Source organism: Triturus cristatus, chromosome 7 (assembly GCF_964204655.1).
Source record: "Triturus cristatus chromosome 7, aTriCri1.1, whole genome shotgun sequence".
NCBI lineage: Eukaryota > Metazoa > Chordata > Amphibia > Caudata > Salamandridae > Triturus > Triturus cristatus.
Genome location: NC_140590.1, coordinates 994,618,559 through 994,640,912, shown reverse-complemented (window position 1 = coordinate 994,640,912; position 22,354 = coordinate 994,618,559). Strand labels below are relative to the sequence as shown.

The window sequence follows — 22,354 nt, the reverse complement described above, 5'->3', positions numbered from 1 at the left end:
TTTTCTGAAAAAATAAACGTTGTGCTGCAGCCCCCTGAAAGTGCCCCACTGGGACCTAGTGCATCCCGGGTGTGGTGGGTCATTGCTCGCGGTGAGCTGGCACAGTTGTTTAACATTAGGATGGAATCGTTAAGAAACAGGCAGGGCTGTGTGTTCTCGCTCCCTCTGTTCTGGGAGCATCAGAGGAGCATCTTGTGGAGCAGCCGCAGGGGAGGCGGGGTGGTCTGTGGGGCTTCAGGGAATGCCATAGAGGACACAGAAGGGTCTCCTGGAAAGGCCCAAACTGACAGGCGCATTCGATGGGGTGCTTCTGGGAGTGATACATGTGACGGATGGGTGGGTCATGGGTCCCAGGGGAGGGCACAACAGGTCATAAGGAGCCCCTTATGAGAGTGCTGAACATGTAATAATCATGCATGCTTTTGGAGACTGCTGAACAGGGTGCGGGTGGACGGGTTGAGGAATTATGAGAGTGCCCACAGGGAGTCAGTTTATGGGGAGAGAAATGGGATGCAGGTGGGTGAAGGGTCAGAAAGTGACACATAGGGACATGCTGATAGACCTTTTACCTGCAATAGTCCATTCACAAATGTCACAGCGGCTCCAGCGACGCATTATACTTCCTGATCCGCTAATTAGCCACTGTTGTGCTCCCTTCTGCAGGTGCGTCCCATGGTGCTGCTCTCTGGGTAAACAGCGTTTACTTCACATGCGTTACTTCGCATGCCATTACAACGCGGACGTTAGTACGCACGCGTTGTTACTTAGCAAACCTTTACTACGCAAGTCAGAACAGCGACTTACGTTAGGGGGAGAAGGTGTTGGATTTAAAATCCAACACCTTCCCTAGCGTCCGCATAGACTGGTGTTGGAATAGTAAATTATACTATTCCAACATCCAGCACCCCCTACTGCAATTCGTTGTTCCGAATTGCGTAGTAATGGCATGCGAACTAAACGCATGCTAAGTAACATCATATATTCGCTCTCTGTCCTCCTGACCTGAACCCCCAAAGGTTCCTTCAATCTTTCTGCCTCTTTACTGCTCGGGTGTCCGCTTCGGATGCCTCTGGTCTGATTTTTGGCACAGTTGACCATTTCACTCTGAAGACCTGAGGGTCCTGAAGTCTAGGCCGTTCTGCAGCAGTCTCAGAAACATCCCACTGCAGCGGCAAAAGTGCCCGAGGCTGGCCATGCAGGGCACTCCATCACAGCACGGCGGGTAGTGCTTGCATTGAACACATCTCAGCATCACCCAGCAACATTATGCTGTAAACAATCGGTCTAATTTGAAAGTTTGGCAGAAGTAAAGGAGTGACAGCACAAAGATGCAGAACTTCAGATCTCTTGTGTGCCTGGGAACCTCATCATGACACCACTGCACTATGCCTCTATATCCCCGTCTTTAAGGTATGTCGGATACTCACCTTTGACCCGCAGCCTCCACCAATGATGTGTTATAGCTAGGCTGTCCGGTTTTAGGTTTAAACCTATAATAACTGATAAAACCCCACCAGAAGGGAAATAGCCCTCACCAGTGTAAACATATAAACACTGACAAAAACCTGCACAACCACAAACTAAATGCCATTCAAAGAAAGAAAAAGGAGAGTGAAAGAGTCATTTTTATTTCTTCCTGAATAGGCCAATACAATGTAACCTTTTTATACAAGGTAGCAGTAAAGGTAGCAGTAAGAAAGACTGGGCTAACATTCTGCTTGAGTTTTGTTGTTTAGGGATGTCACTAAAATATCTTCATCTTTTTTTCAGTTTTGTGGTCTTTGGTCTAAAGATACAGGCGTTCGAAGCATGTTTTTGGTGTTTTTTTATTTTATAAACTGTAGAGAATCAAGAAAGATCTAAATCATATTTGATTTTTTGACTACGTTTGAGTCTTTCACTGATAGGAAAAATGTAGGTTTCATAAGAATCTTTCCCAATATGTACCATCACGTTTACTCACCGAGAATGAGTAAAAACCCTTGATACATCAGCCCCCTTTTCTAGTGAGTCAGTATTGATAGTAGGTGAATTGCCAAACAGCCCAGGCTTTAAACATTCAAGGCAAGGTATAGTGACAGGTATATGTGAAAAGAGTGCAGTCACAAAGCATCTGGGATACTGGTGAAAACATGACACCAGACTTTTGGAAAACATGGAATGTAGTGTCACTTGGAATGCTGCTGCAAAAAGTTCTTACCAAGTTCAAGAAAGATTGGAGTGGTATTGATTGTATTTATAGTGATTCAGCTACGTATATGAAAAAGTTGTGTGATGACCTGCCAAAATTGATACCTAAGCTGAAGTGCTTCCCTGTAACAGATCCTTGCCACTTTGTAGATGGCAATCTGAAAGCATCTTTACAATCTTCAGAGTTAATGAAGAATGCTATTGACTTTTTAGTCCATTCTGGTGCACTGTTTTGTTTTGCGTGGGAACTAAATCACAAATATTTCTCATTTTGTGCTTTGTGTGGCACCAAAGAAAGAGCCATCCCAACTGTGTCACTTAGCTGGTGGTTCTTAGTCCTAAAGGCCATGAATGCTATATTATGCATTTGGCAACCGTTTACAGAACGTTTGCTGAGTGATGGTCACATATTGATGGTGATTTGAAAAAAAGCACACTCTGCTGCATTCTTAGATTTTTACAGGAAAGCATGACTGCTGTAGTGGATGGACATAAAAAAAATTGCGTCTTAAAACACCCTTGCCTGCCAAGTGTTCAGCATAATTCTTGTAGATGTCAAACATCTCCTTGAGAGTACGCTGGATGACACTTTTAGTGACTTTGGCACTGCAACATGTTCCATGTTAGGGTACTTGCCACTTGGTAAGCAAAGAAATGTTGCGGAGCAATTCAGGAACTTTTATTTTACAATGTATGAGAAATAGCCCTTCACCAACCATGGCATTTGAAGTCAATGAAGCCTCACTGTGGTACTCTGCACAATTTAATGATCCCTTCCATAAAGGGACATTTTCTTTGGAGTTTCAAAAGTGCTGCCTCATTTTTGACCGCTTCAAAAACTGAGGGCATGTGCGCCCAGTTCAACGCATATGTTGCAGAACTTGTCGCAGAGAATCACAATCTTCAGGTGCACCAGTATTGGTAAAGAAAGCTATGCCAGTGGCCAAAGTTAGCAAATGGTGTACTGGCTATTTTGATGTTGCCTGTCTCAAGTGCCAATGTTGAGAGGGCCTTTCCACGGATAAAAGTTTACATGAGAAGGAAAGAACGACCGTGCATGACCAAAGACTCACTGAAGAAGTATTGTATGGTGTACTACGATAAGTTTGATTTGTAAAAATGCATTTGGAACTCATATACACTGTACATACACTGTCTATATATCATGCACTATCAGTGCAGAAAGCAAGCAATAATAAAAGCAAAAAGTTCCATAAACACTGGAAAAACACGGCTTGTTGTTTTTAATGGCGCAATAATGTGTAACCACAGATAGCCACTGTTTTTTTAAGGGATTGAAGTCACTGGAAAACACTGAAAAAACCCCACCAGAATTTACCAAAAATAGAAACTGAAAACAGGAAAGCCTAGTTATAGCTTACTCACAACAACTCAATAACACAAAGTAGTTGGATTCTGTTCTGATATCCGATGTTCTCTGACACACAAAATGTGCACAATTTGAGTGTGGAATGATTAGGAACACCTCACGAATTTGGCCAATCTGACTGATATCCTGTGCCAGTGTGATATTCTCTACTGGACCCACAAAGACTGGGCCACTCGGTGTCATTCACGTGTACACACAATATTATCTTTAAATGGATTATTGCTCCTGTCCATCCATAGTGGTGCAATGTACATGTTACAGAATCTTAGAGTTACTTTGCCGATTTCAGCTTGAATCTCTTTACAGGATGTCTCCATGCTGAAGTGAATCAACAAGCAAATTACTGACAACGTTTTTGTAGATCACTGTCCTTGTCTCAAACACAACTCGGCTTTAGTTATGCTTTCCCATTCTCACCCCTAATTAAAAATTCTTTCGTCAGCTTCATTCTACCTGTTAAAAAACGGACACTCTTTCCAAAGATGCTTCATGCCTTTGGCCTGTGAGCTAAAAGAGCTTCATTTCACGCAGTGAAAATGAATGTATGACGTTACAACGCATACATTTACAACTCATGCCTTTACAACGCAGTTTTTCCCAGTGGAAATATATACATTGAGTTTTCTATTGAGGAGATACAATTCTATTTTCTAATGCACTGGCTCTTTTTCGTAAATGATTTTTAAAATTCAGGGAATTAAATAGATCACAGTGTAATATTAGTAAGCAGCACATCGAGGACAAATCTTCTTAGACATGGGCTGTTATCATCTCCCACACACTGGGTTGTTTGAAGAGGCTGAAAATGTGATAGGGGGTGTAAGATGTGAAGCATATTTGTGGCCAAGAAAAGATGTGATAAATTGCAAGTGGAGAACTCTGGGCTACATGTACAGAGCATTTTCTGCTTTCGCAAAGGGTCCGGTTCACCACAGACATGGTTTTTGTAACGTACAAAGCCCCATTTGCGTTTCTGTAACTTGCTACCGAATCGCAGTTTGAGGTTTCCGATTCGGTTATTGGAAGGGACGTGTTGAGGGCATCCCTTACTAATACCGAATTGGCATGGTATGTACAAATGTTTTGCAACTGAAATGCGGTCATAAATAATTCACAATTTACCACAAATTGAAAGTTGGTCGTAACTCATTCGCAAATCGGAAGGGGTCCACAAAGGGCCTCTTTCCCTTTGAGAATCGTTGAAAAAATATTTTTTTAATACCAGTTAGTGGTCCAAGGGACTGCTTCATACTCTTAAATAATAAAGCTTAAAAGTGTTTTTAATTTTAATTTTTTTTAAATGGGCTGGGTATAATAGAATTATTGCTTTGTTTAAACTCCAACAGGCCACCATCCCTGTGATGGCATCGAATTGTAGTGGGTCACAAATTGAGACCTACCTCATTAATATTCAAGAGCGAGGTCTATTTGCAACCCACTATGAATCGCTAATGAAACTCAAAAAAGTTTCATACGTTAGGAATAGCCATTTCCTAAATGCGATTTGAAAAAAATGCAATTAGGAAATCGCTATTCCTAACTTTAATACATCTAGCCCTCTGAGCCTAATTTGATATGTGCAGTCTCAAACAGTGTCATAGAGCGTACCTGTGACATCAACCATTGAACCAAAGTGCAAGGGCAGTCCTACCTTGTGTGTGGTCTCACTATCAGTGCAGAAATATGTCAATTACTTATGTGCCCATAAGGTGCCTACAACAAATGAGTGCAATTTACAAAGTTGAAATCCACGCCGCAACGTGATTTCTTGCCACGGAAATCTGTACAGAAGTGCAAGTGCACTCCTACCGTAAGCGTAGTATCGCTATCACCTCGATATTGAAAGTGGCCTGACATTAAAAGTGGCCGCGATACGCCTGAAAGATGATAGTCCCTAGCTCAAACTGCCATTCTGATCTAGAACGACATACTCTCTTCAGTACACAGTGCCTGAGCGCGTGTTCAGCCATACCCTACGAGTGGTGTCTCTCTCCATGCAAATTTAGGGGTGTACTCTGCGTTCAGCGAATGACTAAATAATTACTGCCACATCAATGGAAAGAGGACTGGTGTATGCTTGTCGTTCATGGTGAATGTCGCCATATTGGGAAGGGGATATTTACCGAACGTCTCTCCAATAGAAGTGAGACTAAATATTCAAACAATGTATTAGAAAAAATGTACTCAAGCTAACCTAAAGTGAATAGAAAGGAAGGGGCATATTATCAAGGACGGAGTTAAAAATTATCGCTGGTTTAGCGGCAGAAAATCGCCACTAAAGCGGTGATAATGGGCTTGATAATATGCCGCAGAGAATTCCCATAGAAGCCCATGTTCTGGTGTGAACATGAGCTTCTATGGGAATTCTCCAGGGCATATTATCAAGCCCATTATCGCCACTTTAGCCGCAGTTTTCTGCCGCTAAACCTGCGATAATTTTAACGCCGTCCTTGATAATATGCCCCGAAATTTGTTTGCAAAAAGATTTAAAGTCTTCAAAAGGGTCTAGAGCTTTCTTTAAAGCTGTACAAAGGAAAGACAGTATCCCGCATTGGTAAAATAGGCAACGAAGTATAGCGAAATCAAGTATTAAAGCCACATTATAGAGTCAAAGAAGATAGAGAAATTGTCCATGAAAGTAAACTGGGGAACTTGCAGAGAAAGATTACACACTCTAGGTCACTTCCAACGTTCACCGGCTATGCTTGAGATGTTATGAGTGATGGTAGTTATGGTGATTTAGTGTGGGTAGACTACAGTTGCGAACCAGGACTTATTGCACTCTACTGAGGTAATACCACAGGGGCTGCAACTGCAATGTGGGAGCAAAGAGCGCGAACATTTTCAAAACTGGAGAGGCACTCCTAGCTTGCAAGGATGTGCAAATTGAATGGAAATAGTCTTCTATTTAGGAAAAAGGTAGAAAAAATGACAGATGTAAAATGATGATTGATATTGCAAAAAGCATTCGGCGCCACTGAGTAGGTCCTCTGTCACATAAATACCTTCAAATGACTTGAATGCCATCTTCTTCGGATCTCACTGACAACCATATGCTAATGTCATTAAAAAACTGATTCAAGGTGAACTTTCCACACACTCTGCCTGACAAGTGGCCTAATGATGTAAGTGACATCTTTTGTAGTAATTGCTTTAAGCCATGAGTTGATTGTATGCTGGGACTCCTAGACCCATCAGAAATTACAATATCAGCATGTAAATAGGTGCTACTCAAATCTCAGAACCTGTTTTATTAGTCATACATGGCATGTGGTCACTAGGTGCTATGTGTCACTCAAGTGTGCTCTGTACAGTGTCTGCATCACATGATCAAGTAGTCACACAATTCAACTTTGAATGTGGCAGCCGCGGTCCCTGCAGGTAACAGTGGTGGGGCAGTGGGGCCGGGTCAAGGGGGATTTTGAGGGACGACACCGAGGGAAAATTAAATAAATAATTGATTTTCCCTTACCATCGTCCCTCGAAATCCCCCCTTAACCGGTCCCACTGCCCCACCGCTGTTACCTGCACTGGCCGCGGCTGGAATGTGGTTACATCCTCTCTGATCACTACATTTTCTGGATGCTTTACCCTCTTCACATTCTGTGTGGCTCAATGATTAGAGCGGCAGACCCAGATGCAAAGGTCTAGCCCAGGACCAGGGTTCAATTCCCTGCCTCGCCGGGTCTTGGGCTCAAAAATTCCACGGACCTGATAATTCTCGCCTTGGTGCCTATTCCAATCATGGAGTGCAACTCTGGGCAATATTTTGCTTAATCTCCACAACGGCCCCCACAACGCTAAGGATGCCTGGCCTCCACCTTGGGGGTGCCCAGGAGTGGACGCCACACAGGAAAAGCCAGGATGGGTTCCACAGCGGTATTCGTACAAGCGCCTTGAGACCCTTGCGGGTGAGTAGTGCGCTATACAAGTATCACATTTTACATTCTGTCCCTTCTTCCCATGTGCATCTTTTCTCAACCACAGTCTTTTACCTGTACCTACCTCGCTCTATCATTTACCTCCCACTGCTGTCCTGCCCTTTCCAGTTAGGTAGCTGCTCATTTGCCTGCATTTCTTTCTGTCAATACAAGCACTTCAAACTCATACTTCTGAAAAAGAACTAAAAGTACATTAAACAGATTAAGACCGTATACGGCGTAAGTACAAAGGTACACACAGAAACAGTTGTAGCAAAGAAATTTATTATTCTTGCAGTCATACTTGAAAGGTAAACCAGAGTAACAATTTTCTCATTTGGAGAAACAGTGACCTATGCCAAAGGGAAAAAACCTGAAATTAAAGTGAAGCACTTTAATACAGGATCAACAGCAGTCGGGATTTTTCACAAGTGGTGTGTAAATCTAAATTGCATTTCATCTTCTAAATATGGCATAGCTACCCAAAACGGTTTAGAAAACATGTCACCAGAACGGTGTTGGGTGACGGGACAAGAAAGTGAGGGGAGTGCGTTTGTGTGGAGGGGGCATTTTCTTTTTACTTTTGGGAGAGCGTGTCAGTTTGGGTGAAATTCATAGGCAAAATTGTCCAGACAAATGCCAATAAGTGAGTTCTATAACATCCTATACGGTTCACACACGCACGTCAATCCTCTAAGGTTAAGAGTATTTACCTAAAGAGATATTTACAAATATTGTGTATTCTTATAAAAAGCATTATCCCTCAGATCAATGCCACACTGAACTTCTTAAAGAGGAAAGTAATCTTGGGCTTTTTATAGTTATGTTAATCTAGAAGGGATCATTTTTCAACAGTGGACACTTTTTGCCCCTACTTTTAATATGGGGAGATATGTAAATATTTCTAGTAGCATTTTCCTTGTTTAATGAACATGTTTTACCCCTCTGTTGGAGGGTTTTACATTTTTTAGGTGGAACAGGATCCAATCTTAGATATGTGGGTATTCAATACATTGCAAGAACCACACTAGACAACATTTTGATTTCTTAAGTAAAGTTTCCTAGATGGTTTTCAACTCTTATTGCCAATGACAGATTTAGGATGACCATAATCCACAAAGCAAAAATGCTATACAGATAATCAAAACACACTGCTGTGCCTTTTTTCTGGATTACATTTGTTCCTTTTCTGCAGTTCAATAGATCCTCTTTCCAAATTTTCAATCTCCACAATTCTGGATCATAGTGGGTCGCACTCCCACCTACCTCATCAATATTCATGAAGTAGGTCACAAATTGTGATTCGCTATAATTGTTGGGCATCACAGGGTTAGCAGGCCACCATTTCTGTGAACGCTTTTTATGTAAATTTTTCTTAAATGCATCCAGTTTTCCTTAAGGGAAAGGGCCAGGTTTAAAAAAAAGGTTTGCAAGGTTATAAAAGTTGGTCCGAGAATAGACAGTGATCCCCAGGACCGAAACCTACTCCCCAATAAACATTTTTTACATTCATAGAGGGGACCCCTTCCCTTTTGTGAATGTCTTAGCACTACAGGTTGGGAGTCTGTATAATTTCAATGTTTTGTAACCGGGTTTAGGTTGCAAATCATTGATATATACCATAGCAAATCGGTATCTGGAAGGGAAACGCTAAACACGCCCTTTCCAAATACAAATTTATTATTCCCTTTGAGTGACCAAATCACAGAATGGGTCTTGCACATTGCAAAAAGCATTTTTGCTGTTGTAAATTCCAAATTGGAACATTTACGACCACAAACATTTTCAGTGTTGACACTCCAGCAACTAAAATAGATCGGCGTGCTATGCTCAGCACTAGTAGTGTTAGAGTCGAAGGGCCTAAATTGAAGGAGCTTGTAAAAATAAATATCCTTTTTAAGAACAGGGTGCAAAGATTTCTAAAAACAAGGTATATAACAATATTTATATAGCCTTTTATAACTTATAATGGAAAATGTCGGCTTTCTGTAAGGACAAATAGGTGTCTTGTGTTAATCATCCTAAAAGATTTTACTTTTTTTCATGGCATTGCATGTTCACTGACTGGATGTCCTTGACAGATAACAGTACACTTATTAAGCCACTAATCCGTGTGGACTGATATGCTTTGAAATGGAGACGGCTCCCTCAAGTTTTGCCTTATACATGTTTATATAAATGTACCACTTCCATATAAGCAAAGTGCAACAAAGGTCACCATCAGACAATGATTTGAGTGCATTTTGGTGTCCATTTCTATAAATACAGTACAACAACCACAAACTGAACGTTATGTTTGAACATGGGAATCGTACAGTTATACAGAGGAATAAAACAAACACATTTACAATGGTGCATAACAATTGGCTGAAGAAGGATGCACGCCTGTTCCAATGAGCAGAGAACTTCATGAGGTTAGAAGGACTGACAGCAAATCATGCGAGCTTCGTAACATCTCAATATGTGTTTGGGCTTGTTTTCAATGCTTGCGAAAAATATTCCTGGCATAAGCTGAATCAACTGGGCAAACAGCGAGAAATAAAATGGACTCTGTCAGAATCTAGGTGAAGTGATGCGTATTCTCTGTTTAGTCCATATAGCGTCTGCTAAAACTGCAGTTATTTACAGAAAATACAAAATATTTTTCAGTGACAGTTATTTAATGCATTTGGCACCCATACAAAACTGAAATCTAACAAGCAATAAAATACCAGAATTTGCCTCAGTACATGGAACACGAACCCGCTTACTTTGTAAATGGGACCAAGGTTCTTCACTCCAGCCCACCACCGGTGCTGCCGAATGCTGGGGTAGCTGAACAGCAGTGCTGCCTCCTATTGATTCCACCTCATGCCTCTTCCATCCACCACCATAAACTCTGTGCCCTTTATCTCACTCTTGCATGTTCCTTTTCAATCCTGCATTCTCCCCTTGTTACTGTTTTCCTATCTTTCCCGCTCCCTTTTCGGTCTTTGCCTGTTTTGTTCTGGGTCAAAGACTGATGATGAAAAGTACATCCATGTCCACAAAAACAGGTGGCTGTGGACCCATCTGCAGATTTTGGTGAGATTAAGCAGAATTGAGTGATAAAAGTAATCCTGCGTTTAGCGCTATTTCTTAGCATACAAATGCCCCGGTGTGCTCAAAATGAACTCAAGGATGCATTTGGTACTAAGAAAAAGTGCAAGATGCAATAGAACAGCTGATTGTGCTCTTGTGGTAGGATTTTTCCCCCAACTTTCTCTCTGCATTTAGCACTATTCTTTTTGCACAAAATGCACCCGTGCATTCAAAATGTAGCGAACAGAGGTAGATAGCTGACAAATTTTGAACAGCGCCTAGGAAAAGAGGAGTTTGAATGTGTCAATACATATTCTTATTTGGGCAAAACATTCTCTACCAAACTTTCAGTGAAAGAACACATTTTACATCTCTCCAGTAAAGCAAGGACATATGTCAACATACTCTTAACACTTTATAGGGCCTTACGCCGCAGATACTTCAATCATTTATTGTCAGTGTACATTGTAAAGATCCCTCCTACCTTACTCTATGCCATTGAAGTTATTGGCATTAAATATTAGCCATTTTTGCACAAGACTTATACTTTGTGAAATGTGTAATTTAAATGATCTTGCTCTGGTCAAAGCTTTTTACTTTAAAATTGGGCTCTCGAGTATTTATGTTCGTGGTCGGGCATCCACCATTCGATGGGGCCATAGATGTCTGCACTGTAAGGATCTCTTCTTTAGAAACCTACTCCACTCAGTGGCATAAGGCCAATGCATTGCATCTTTTATTTATTCCACTGAATGAAATATTTTTCCAAATGCATCAGTTTTAAATGTTTTTTAAATATGTATTGATTATGTAATTTTGCATATCTTGTAAAGTAGATCCCATTGAAGATTTGAATCTTTAAATAATAACATTGAAAATTGAATTGACGCAAGGATGCATTTCGTGCTAAGAAATAGCACTTAATGTAGTAGAACATGAATAGCGCTCATGCTCGCTAAATGTTCTCTTATTGAATTTTATTTTCCCCAAGTTACTCCTAATTACTCAAGCAGGAATAATCACGTTATTTTCAGTAATTCCGCATCAAAGAGTAATGCGGAGGTTCAGAAATTACTCTGATAACTTCTGCGTAGTTGAAATTACGCCCAGTCTTAGAATTTGGCATGATTCGATCGTTGTAGTGCCTTAAAGAAATAGGTAAACTGGCAGAGATGAAGCACAAGAAGAAGGAGGCAATGTGGGAGCGGTCCGAGAGCACTGAAGAGGCTATTTTGAACTAGTTGTAGTTTCGATTGACAACAGAGTTTCTATCTTTTTAGGTGCCCGCCATGAACTGTGCCCCCAATCACATGAAGTTCAATTGATAATCACTTGGGGGCAGATTTACAAGAACTGACGCATCTCTACATATTAGCAGGGATGCGTTGGTTAATTTGCGTCACGCAAAAAAACCCTTGCGCCACCATGGATGCGTCACATTTACCATGCGGCGCACCCTGGTGCAAGGATTGACAGATGCGCGACACATCTGTTGGCGTAAAGGCAAAGCATTGCTGGAGTCGTGTCGCAAGCACAACGCAAATCCAGCAATGCTCAGGAATGCCTATTCCTATTATGCTGTTTTCCTCCTTACGCCTGCTTGAAGCAGGCATAAGGTTTTGACGCAGTGGCGTCGTACTGCATCATTTTTACTAGGCTTTCTTGCATCGGAACGCCCACCTTGCATACAATATACCTAACATAGGTATAGTGTAGCGCAGGGCTTTACAACGTGATGCATCTCACTGTATGCGTCACGTTGTACATGTGTCACAACGTAGCACATTGTTTACGATGCAGCTGCGTCACAAACGTGACGCAACAGCGGCGTAAATATGTCGCAAGGGGCTTGTAAATCTGCCCCTTGATATTTGCAGTTAGATGGCAGCCAAGTTGCATGCATTTTCTGCTACTTAATGAAAGATTACCAAAAGGAGCTGAAAAGGTGTCTCAGCAGACGTTGTCAATGTTTACATCCAGCTCTGTGGGGAAGCTTCCATAGTCAGAAGACACTTTGCAATTGCTTCCTCAGACATGGTGCATTTGCATCAAACCACAGAGCGATAGTGGGTTCTCAGAAGGGCAAAGCATCAGCTATTTAGATTTCAATAATTAATGGTGATCTTGTTAATTAGTCTTTCCTCATCCATTTCCTTGTGTGATAAATTTCAAACCGAACAGGCAAACAGTTCTTTTCTGATATCCCATGAAATATAAATGCTACAACATATGCAAATTGGATGCAGAAAATGTTTTGTTGCCACTTCCCAACATTGACAGCTGTTCTTTTAGGGTATTTTTAATTGGCTGCGAATGACTCCCAGTTGCAGTCAAGTACTAATTGATCATTAACCTGGGCAATGTCTAAAGAAACATCAAGACTTCTCTACCGACGCCTCTGAAAAGGTCATGCGACTCCAGAATACTGAACAAAAAGGTTTAGTGGGTTTGGAAATACAGTGTCGTGTTTCACAGCTTCTCTGGGGTATTCAAATCTTGAGGTGTGAGTTTATCATGGAACAGTCTTTATGCTCGAGTATACTGCTGGGACCATCAATACTGCCTTGAATCACACCTCTTCTGCTTAACCTGTTCCCTTGCTTGAATTATTTAAAGTCAGTGACGCTTTTTTGCAGCATCCTTCTACATCAGATTCATTTCAGCTTTCAAATATGTTTCATTCTCTTCTTCCTGATATCTTTTTGCCCCTCCTTGCTTCATTTCTGGAAGCCAAGGCCCCTCAGAGGCTGTCTCTACCTGTCTTCTAAGGACAGTCCCTATTTTGGGCTAGACTGGGCGCTGCTGCCATGGCTACCCGAATACTCCACATCACCAAGGACACCACCACCTTCAATGTCATCAGGGCAAGACTCTGCGGAACAGAGATGGTTTTATCAGGGGACCTAGCAGCCAAATTTGAGAGGCTACACTGTCGATACTGAGTCAAAAAGATCTCAAAATATCTTTATCGCACACACATAACGTATTAATAAAGATAAAGAAGGAAAAAAGGCTAACACTACATGCATAGAGGAGACCGGTACATCATCGATTATTCGTAAAATGGCTGATTAATCCACAACAGATTGTAAAGGGTTTCCATCAAATTAGACTCAATGATCAGTCCTATCATTTGGCCAAACCCATGTGCAAATGAGGCTGGTCCCCTGATCAGTGGGACACTCAGCTCCGCACCTTATTGTTGTATCAGGATTTGGTCCAGGGATAGTATATGTGATACTATTACCCCTGTACCATTTATAATGGCTTTGGCAACTATAGCCATGAAAATGAATTTCTTCAAGTATGAGGACAAGCTGTTTCTCCAGATCTCGGGCACTAGTATGGGCTACGTTTTCGCGCCGAGCCTGGCGAATTTATACGTGCACCAGTTCGAACAACAACACGTACTGACACCCACCAACACCTTCCACACCTCTATTAGGTGGTGGAAGCGTTATATTGACGACGTGTTGGTGGTGTGGAGAGGCACGGTGGATTCCGTCAATGAATTCCACCAATGGCTAAACTGTAGAAACCAGTTTCTTAAATTCACCATGGAAACAAATAAGGAAAGAATTGCATTCCTAGATCTGTCGATCTATGTCACTACTGCAGGATTGCAGAGTGAACTGTACAAGAAACCTATGGCGCGGAACTCACTTCTCCTTTACGAGAGCTACCACTCGAAGTCCATGCGCCAGAATCTACCATATGGCCAGTTCCTACGGGTTCGCAGGAACTGCTCCAATAGAGAGGACTTTGAGGTGCATGCTAGGAATCTCTGTGGACAATTACGGGACAGACACTATCCTAATTCACTCATAAAAAGATCAAAAAAGAGAGTGGTTAACAACAATAGGGAGGCCCTTCTGGAAGCTCCAATCCCTAAACCACCTCTGACTAGACTCACTTTCGTGAGCACCTTCAATACTAGAAGCAATGCCATCCAGAAGATTGTCAAAAGATACTGGCGCCTTCTGAACCATGGGAGAGAGAAAATCGCGCAACCCTTGTTTGCGTTCAAAAGGGCAAGCAGCATTCGGGATCGACTTGTTCACACACGCCCAAAAGAGCTCCCTAGGAAACTTGGTGGAACACTGTGGAACCTTCCACCAGCTGTCGGGCATCACCCTTGCGGCATTTGCTCAGTCTGCCCTCAGACCAAACATACGAAGGAGATAGATATAGGCACCACGAGACCTTGGTTGCAGAGTAACTATAGTAATTGCAATAGTACCAATCTGATTTATATGCTGACATGTCCTTGCTCCACACGATATGTGGGTATGACGGCCCGCAAAGTCCGCACCAGGATGTTGGAACACAAGAGTTCTTTTCGTTGTAAGAAAAACAACACTAAACTTACGAGACCTGGAGCGTGCACATCTAGAAACGGACTTCCAATGGACTGTCCTGGAGAAGCCATATATACCCAGTCACATAAGTGATGTGTCGGGTTACCTTTTTAGAAAAGAGCAAAAATGGATTTATAAACTTCGGACAGATACAGGAGGATTAAATGATGATATTCCTTGGACCTCCCTGTAGCCTTGGCACTAGTGAGTAATAACTGGGATATACTGACTGTAATAGGGTGTGTCTATATAAACATGTTGTACATATTGATTCATGCCTGAATTACTTTGCTCACACTCTTCTCATAATATCACAAATAGGTTTGATTATGGGAGTTTTCTGACATACACTGGAGGGTGACATATAGCTATGCACAACCATTAGGATGGTTCCCACATTTTAAGATTTTGGAGCATCTGCATAGTTATGCCCATTGAATACACTCTGAGGCCACTCATGGCATACTACTTAGAGCATTTGTGTTCCCAAAAACAACATTGGAATATCACGGACCAATAGGTTGCAGTCATTGCACTACAAAGATGTCCGAAATGACATCATTGGGCAGCTGTCATTGCCCAATGACTGGTACTTTTTTCAAAAACAACACATGGTCAATCGTGATTCTATGATATACAGGTTGGAGCCTTCAGAACTACAAAGATGGCCGATATGTTGTCATCGGGTAGTTCTGAGTGCATCTTCCCGCGTGATTTCGAGCGCTAAGTAGTGCGCTCTTGTTCCTAAGAAAACAAGCTCAAGTAGGCTTATTTTGGAGAAAAATAGGCAGTGACTCACAACACTGGGGGCATTCTAACATCATATGCACGTGAGGAATAATCACGGTTTAATGATTACCAGATCATAGGGTTAGGAACTACAAAGATGGCCGATATGACATCATATGGTAGTTCTGAGCACTTCCTCTCGCGAGATCTCGCGAGATTTCGAGCGTAAAGTAGTGTCCTTAGTTTTCTTATGAAAATAAAGACCAATAAGGCTTACTTCACAATAAATGTCTGATAATAGTGTCCTTGCCACTAATATATACCAATTGAAGGGACACATGATAAGATCGCCACTATCTAGAATACATCTTAAAGGTGGAGGGATACTTCACTAACAAACCCTCACTAGACTACTTATACTAGCATCTCCTACAGATCGGTGCCTCCCCCAAGTCTCAGATGGGAGCTTGAGGTACCGACGGAAAGGTGAGCAGCTACCACAGAATATTTTTAGAATATTTTTAGCTATACTATGTTGTAAACTTTAGCAAATCACAGGTTTTGAAGATCAGTATGTTGTAAAATTCCTGAATAAGCATACAAAGGAGTTTTAATCTTCCTTAAAGTTTGGTGTCTTAGTCGAGTTTCTGGGTCATTGTGAGGCTTAGTACACTGAGTTTGGGGTGTTTATCTACCTCACATGTTTTGCCTATAGATACAGGGTATTTGGTTATAGGAATGATCATAGGCAGGGTATAAAGCGGAAAAAATTTCTTTACAGTACTTTGCCACATTCTTTTGTTTTCCCTATATCTTTGTAGTGCGGGGCCTCTTAGTACCTGAGCAGTGTCCAGGTGAGGTGAGGTCTATTGCCCTACCACAAAGGGTAAGCATAAAAATTAATTTTCTGACACACATTATTGGTTGGTTTGGTGACACACTATGCACATGAGACTGATGCATCGAATACAGTACTAATGATATAACGTTTTCCTTCACAGAATTCACAGTAACCATTGTGAATCGGAGGGTTAATGTCCATGGTTGTTACAGGATGTACCGTTTCTAACCAGTTTTATTATAATTTGTTTTTGGTGATGGTGGTGAATTCTATATTTCACTATTAGGAGTGCAACTATTATACGAGCAGAGGCCATGACGAATGCCAAGGGATTAAATACCCGTTAGGCAGAAACATGTTGGCCCTTATGTAGACAGATAATTGTCACTGTCTTATTTTGCACTGTTCTATTTTTTAATTAGGAGGCGTGTCCAGTCCGTAGAATAAAGTATTTAGAAGGAGGACATTCCATCCTATTTTAAATCACTTTCTTGTTCGTTGCACTATTTCTTCTTACTTTACCATCAAAAGATCAGTCATCATGGACGGTTTGTGTATTTGGTGGACCAAATCCTGATACAACAATAAGGTGCGGAGCTGAGTGTCCCACTGATCAGGGGACCAGCTTCATTTGCACATGGGTTTGGCCAAATGATAGGACTGATCATTGAGTCTAATTTGATGGAAACCCTTTACAATCTGTTGTGGATTAATCAGCCATTTTACGAATAATCGATGATGTACCGGTCTCCTCTATGCATGTAGTGTTAGCCTTTTTTCCTTCTTTATCTTTATTAATACGTTATGTGTGTGCGATAAAGATATTTTGAGATCTTGTTGACTCAGTATCGACAGTGTAGCCTCTCAAATTTGGCTGTTAGACCCCCTGTGTTTCGTGTGTTATACATTCAGTTGGTGCTGGGGATAAAATCAGGTGTGGGTCTTTAAAATATATATCCCTTGGACCCTATTTTAAATGGTTTTGTTTAATCTTTATCAGGGGACCTCCTGAAACGCTGGGGCCCGCGGCCAGATGCCACATTGCCCATGCCTTAAAATGTCTCTGTCTGCAACCTGCTCCATTATAACTACTGAGAATGCCAAGAGACAGGTACCAATACACTTTAGGCAAATTTATGGACAACAATCAGTGCCACTATTGTCCTCAAGCACTGTCCATCTGCTTTGAATCTGCTGTCTTCTTAGGAGGCTTGAGTGACATTACACATGATCCCAGTACATTACATAGTAATCTTTCTCCAGTCGCTCCCCTTTTTAAGGTAGCATGTCTGAACCATCATTGTAGGTCTACTTCTTGACATCATAAACCTCAGGAGTATCTCTCTGTTTTCTCCTACAAGCTACAAACCTTCTCATTGGTTTTTGCGCCTACTTTCTACACCTATGTGCAGTGTTGGCAAAGGCTGGCTTACGTGTTTTAACTTCATGGGGGTATACGAAAAGAGTTTTCTTCAAAGAGAAAAATATTTCCCCTTGAAGGAAAAAAGAGTAAAAAGTTAAGGTAAATTTGTACCTTAAATTAAGTCAGAAACCAAAGGATTTTTCATCATTGAACAATCTGCCAATTTAGGGATAAATGTATGCATAGAAATGTACAGTTTGCACTGCTTCCTATATATAAACCTAAGAATTTCTGTGATTCAACAGAAATTTGAAATGATATGTTGTATGAGGAACCTATAGTTCCTAAACTAACTACTTTCGTCTATGACCTGTGTCATTCACCCCAAAGTGAGAGACTGAGCAGGATTTTTTAATGGAGGGGACCAGCCATAGAGACTGTTCTACCACCAAAAAAACAAGAAGAAAATAGAAAATGAAGGAGAAGATATGCAATTGTTTTTCAAATGAAGAAACAGATTGACATCCTTTAACTACAATGGCAGAGAGGTCTGTAGCTGTGGACCCTACAACGTGACAGCTCATTGTCCTTAAGATACCAATACTAAACTAGAAGGCAAAGACCCTAGAACATTACTTTATTTTGGGTGAATATTCAGACACATGCCCTGCCTTATTAAATGCTAAATCATGTACAAAACTATATTGTTGCAACCTTAGTGTGAAGCAGGTGACATTAATGGACCCCTCTACCACATATCAACCATTACAATAGACTCATCATAAAGCATTTGTATCTTCGAGATAGAAGTGAGAGCTTATCTCCCTGCGCCATTTGCTAGGAACTGTTTTTGATGATGTTCATAATTGTTGGAGCCGTGGCCATCTTGGCATCCTCAAGGGAAAAAACCTATTGGGTTGCAAAGAAAAGTGAAATATAAACCAATGAGAAGTGATGGTTCTCCTGACAGTTAAGGATGAAATTAACCATTAAGTTTATGCAGCACTAAGCAGAATCCACCTCCTGCACAACCATGATGCAATGATGTCAAAATGCTCAAAAAAAGCTAAATAAAATCCACCATGGTGAACAATGGCAGTACTAATGGTACCATTGTGAGAGTGATATATGTATGTATGTATATATATATATGTATGTGTGGGTGTATATATATATATATCTATAGATATCTATATATATATTAGTAAAATGGATAACTCTTTTTTGTGGGTAGACAGTTACAAAGGCATAATGATGCAATAAATGCTTTTGGCACTTTTTTGACACATCTTGGGCTGTTGTTTGTGTCCCATTAATCAATTAATCAGCTCATGTTTTGTTGTTCTGCTCAACTGCATTATTTACGCATTTAGCAACTTACAGACTTTTTCCATTTTTTTTTTTTATTTTAGGTATCTAGGGTATAGCTGTGAGAGTTCTAGAAGCAACACATTAAATGAGGAACTGGGTTCTTGATACTTCTTCCCAAAGAAGTATTTTTTAGTGGTACCATTTATTTTCCATTTTAAAATACATACGTGAACTATCCAAAACCGGCCTACATTTATACTTTATTGATTCAAATAACTGAAGGAATGCCAAAATTCAGAAGTACTGGCTAATAAGCTACTGTCCTTCAAATGGAGAATTTAGTAAACTGGACTGTATTGTAATTGAAGAGTGATGGAGATCTTGAGTGTAAATGTTGTACACAACACACAAAATGGTCACATGACACACATTAGAAAACAGCTGCTGTTATGGCTCAAATGCTGACCTGCACTGTGCCTGCACCAGTTAACAGAGCAGGAGGCCACATCACCTGAGGTACCAAATTAAATTGGATTCCCCACAGTTAAGGATATTGCCTCGATCACCACCAGTACATCAATTCTCTGTACAGTTATGAAACTAGCTAAGGCTGTGTAAATTGAGGCCAGTTGGGTTAGCCATCCGGTGTAAGTTGACAGTGTGGGGGGTAATTTGCTGGAATTTGCTGCTGAGGGTGAGTTCACCGGAGTACGCTGGTGAAACCAGTAGAGCTCTTGGACCATGGAAGTAAAATTGCTACATGAAACTGAGGGATTACCAGTTGTAACCCCTCTCAGTTTGCTCCTACCACCCACTCATTTTAACATGTGGTTATGAAGTATTTTGCTACATTTTTCCCAACACATTAGAGATTTCTTTCCGGTATAATAAAGAAATGGAGATTCCTGAAATGGAAGGGACAACTTAAGTAACTATAATGACCATTAAGATTGTTCAAAGAGATTTAGAGTTCAAATAATGCCTTTGGCAATTCAACGAGATTCAAAAAACAGTATTATGATTTAAAGAAATGGTCTATCTTTGACAAGTAAACCATCATGCTTATGGTGCAGTTGCTAATGCACTATTTAATGAGATGAGTGTGCGAAACAATCCTAAACTTCTGATTCCATTGAGCATTGGTTAAATGTTGACCATCATTCTGACATACCAATTCACATTTCAGGACCATATTTAGAGTTTGGAGGATAGGATACTCCCACCATATTTCAGTACCGTTGGACATAATGCACAGGTAATGTGGTGGAAATCGTTTTTCCATAAGATCACATACAACCATGAGAAGCAGACAGATTTGACTGGTGTGACAGTCACCCAAGAGTACGTTCCCTGATCCCGCATTTGTAATAATTGAGTATGTACGTCTAATTGTTACCAAACACTGATGGGTGAGTGAGATTTATTGCATGTTTGCTGGGTTGTGCTAGTCAGCCACATGAGAGTGACGGTGCTTAGACAGTGCCATCGTACGACTGATGGAGGCCAACAATTCCTGTTGCTCAGGAGGATAACAAGGAAGCAATGATCTGCTACAACTCAGGGCCAATTTGTACGAATTGGCTGCAGTGGAACAAAATACTTCCGGTACAAATCAGTTAGGCTATGACAAAACAAAGTACACAATTAATGTAGTGGATTACTGGGGTTTGATTTTGCTGTCAGGGTAGCAACGCAGGCCTGTGCAGCCGCTGCAGCGAACAGGTCCACCACGTTTTAGGGGGCCCTCTTTCAGACCACGGCCTATGAATATATGTGAGAAATGGCAGTGTCAGGGACCCTCAGCCACATTTCTCAGGGAGGCCTCCTCTGTTGCATCATGCCTCTGTATACCATTGTCAACAGCCCTTCACCAAACGTTTTGGAATGTGGTCTGCACCCCAGTGGACATGAAATTTATGTTCATGGCATTTCAACCCCAGAGACAAATCTTATTTCAAAACCAAAGCAACAAACAAGTACAAGAATGACAGCCCTCCTAATGTGAAGGGCAAACCTTTTCCTAGAAATGTTGCCAGTAGTAGACCAGTGTTGCACCTTGACGCTTACGCGGTCGTCTGTTTTCCAGTGTAAAAATATACAATGTCACTGCGCATTTGATAAAGTATAAAGGTCCGCCCAGTACACATTTGCCGAGGCTCTTTCTGATGTCATCTCATACGTCGCCAACCCAAACAATTGTGTTGCCCCTTTTGAATCCGGAAGCCTCACAGTGCAATGTGTTTTGCCTGCCATTGATAATGAAAAGGGAATCCTTGGCCGGTGTGATAAGGTACTGTCCGAATAGCCCACTGTTCTTTATTACTCGGTTTTGCCTGCTCCATGGCCAGTCTTTCAATGCTGTGGACTCTTTGAGGTTCTTCATGATGTCCACCCTTCCCGTAGACAACTCTACATGGAGCACATCTGTTTGCAAATGTGATGTAGCATAGATGTAATACTGATTGCCTTCAGTGAATGATGCTTGGAATGTCAGGTCAGAGACATGCAAATGTGTGTCCAAGGTATAGACCAACTCGATTTCCCCTCGGACGGTTATCGTCTGGACGCTGATGCGGCCGCTTCCCTCGTCGGCACTGACCAAGTAACGCCCGTCAGGAGAAACGTAAGGGGTTCCCGATACGTCACTGTTGGGCCCAATAACATTGTCTGTCACACTGTCAATAATGATCTGATGCAGCACTGACGTAGATCTGCTGCTCCTGCACTGTACAATGAAATACCCCCCCATGTGCGTATACGCCATATTCAGGGGGATGCAGCTGTAGTTTTTGAAATAAATAGTTTTGATCGGAGTCACAGTGTCCAGGTCGATTTTGTGAACTGCAGATTCAGACTTGTTGAAGAGAAATCCAAACCTGGAACAGAAAACAGGACACAGGGTTATCTTTCAGGATCTGGCAATGTTGGAAAAATTCCTCCAGAAAAAAAATGCAATGCACTTTTTTTTTTTTATTAAGTTGACATCAAAATGCTGTAACAGAACCCGTTTCACAGATAGGGACATTTTATGTGCATGTACCAGCCATGCTCGCAAGGGCTGCATTCACCAACCCTACTGCCCTTTCTTGTCGATTACATGTATCTTGCAAATGTATGGGTGAATGGTGACCTTATGAACACAAATGCGCGATCACAACCGACCATTTATTCACTGTATGGGGCATTCGATTG

At 41.4% G+C, this 22,354-nt stretch overlaps 1 protein-coding gene across 1 annotated transcript in view; it reads right to left on the bottom strand.

The window, feature by feature from the left end:
* Positions 1–18,366: 18,366 nt before the first annotated feature.
* FSTL4 (follistatin like 4) overlaps positions 18,367–22,354 on the bottom strand; it is a 2,149,215-nt gene continuing 2,145,227 nt past the window's right edge. Inside the window, exon 16 of the mRNA XM_085618028.1 lies at positions 18,367–22,038. Within this exon, the coding sequence (XP_085474154.1) occupies positions 21,336–22,038 (703 nt within the window). The 3' untranslated portion in view covers positions 18,367–21,335. The remainder of the gene's footprint in view (positions 22,039–22,354) is intronic.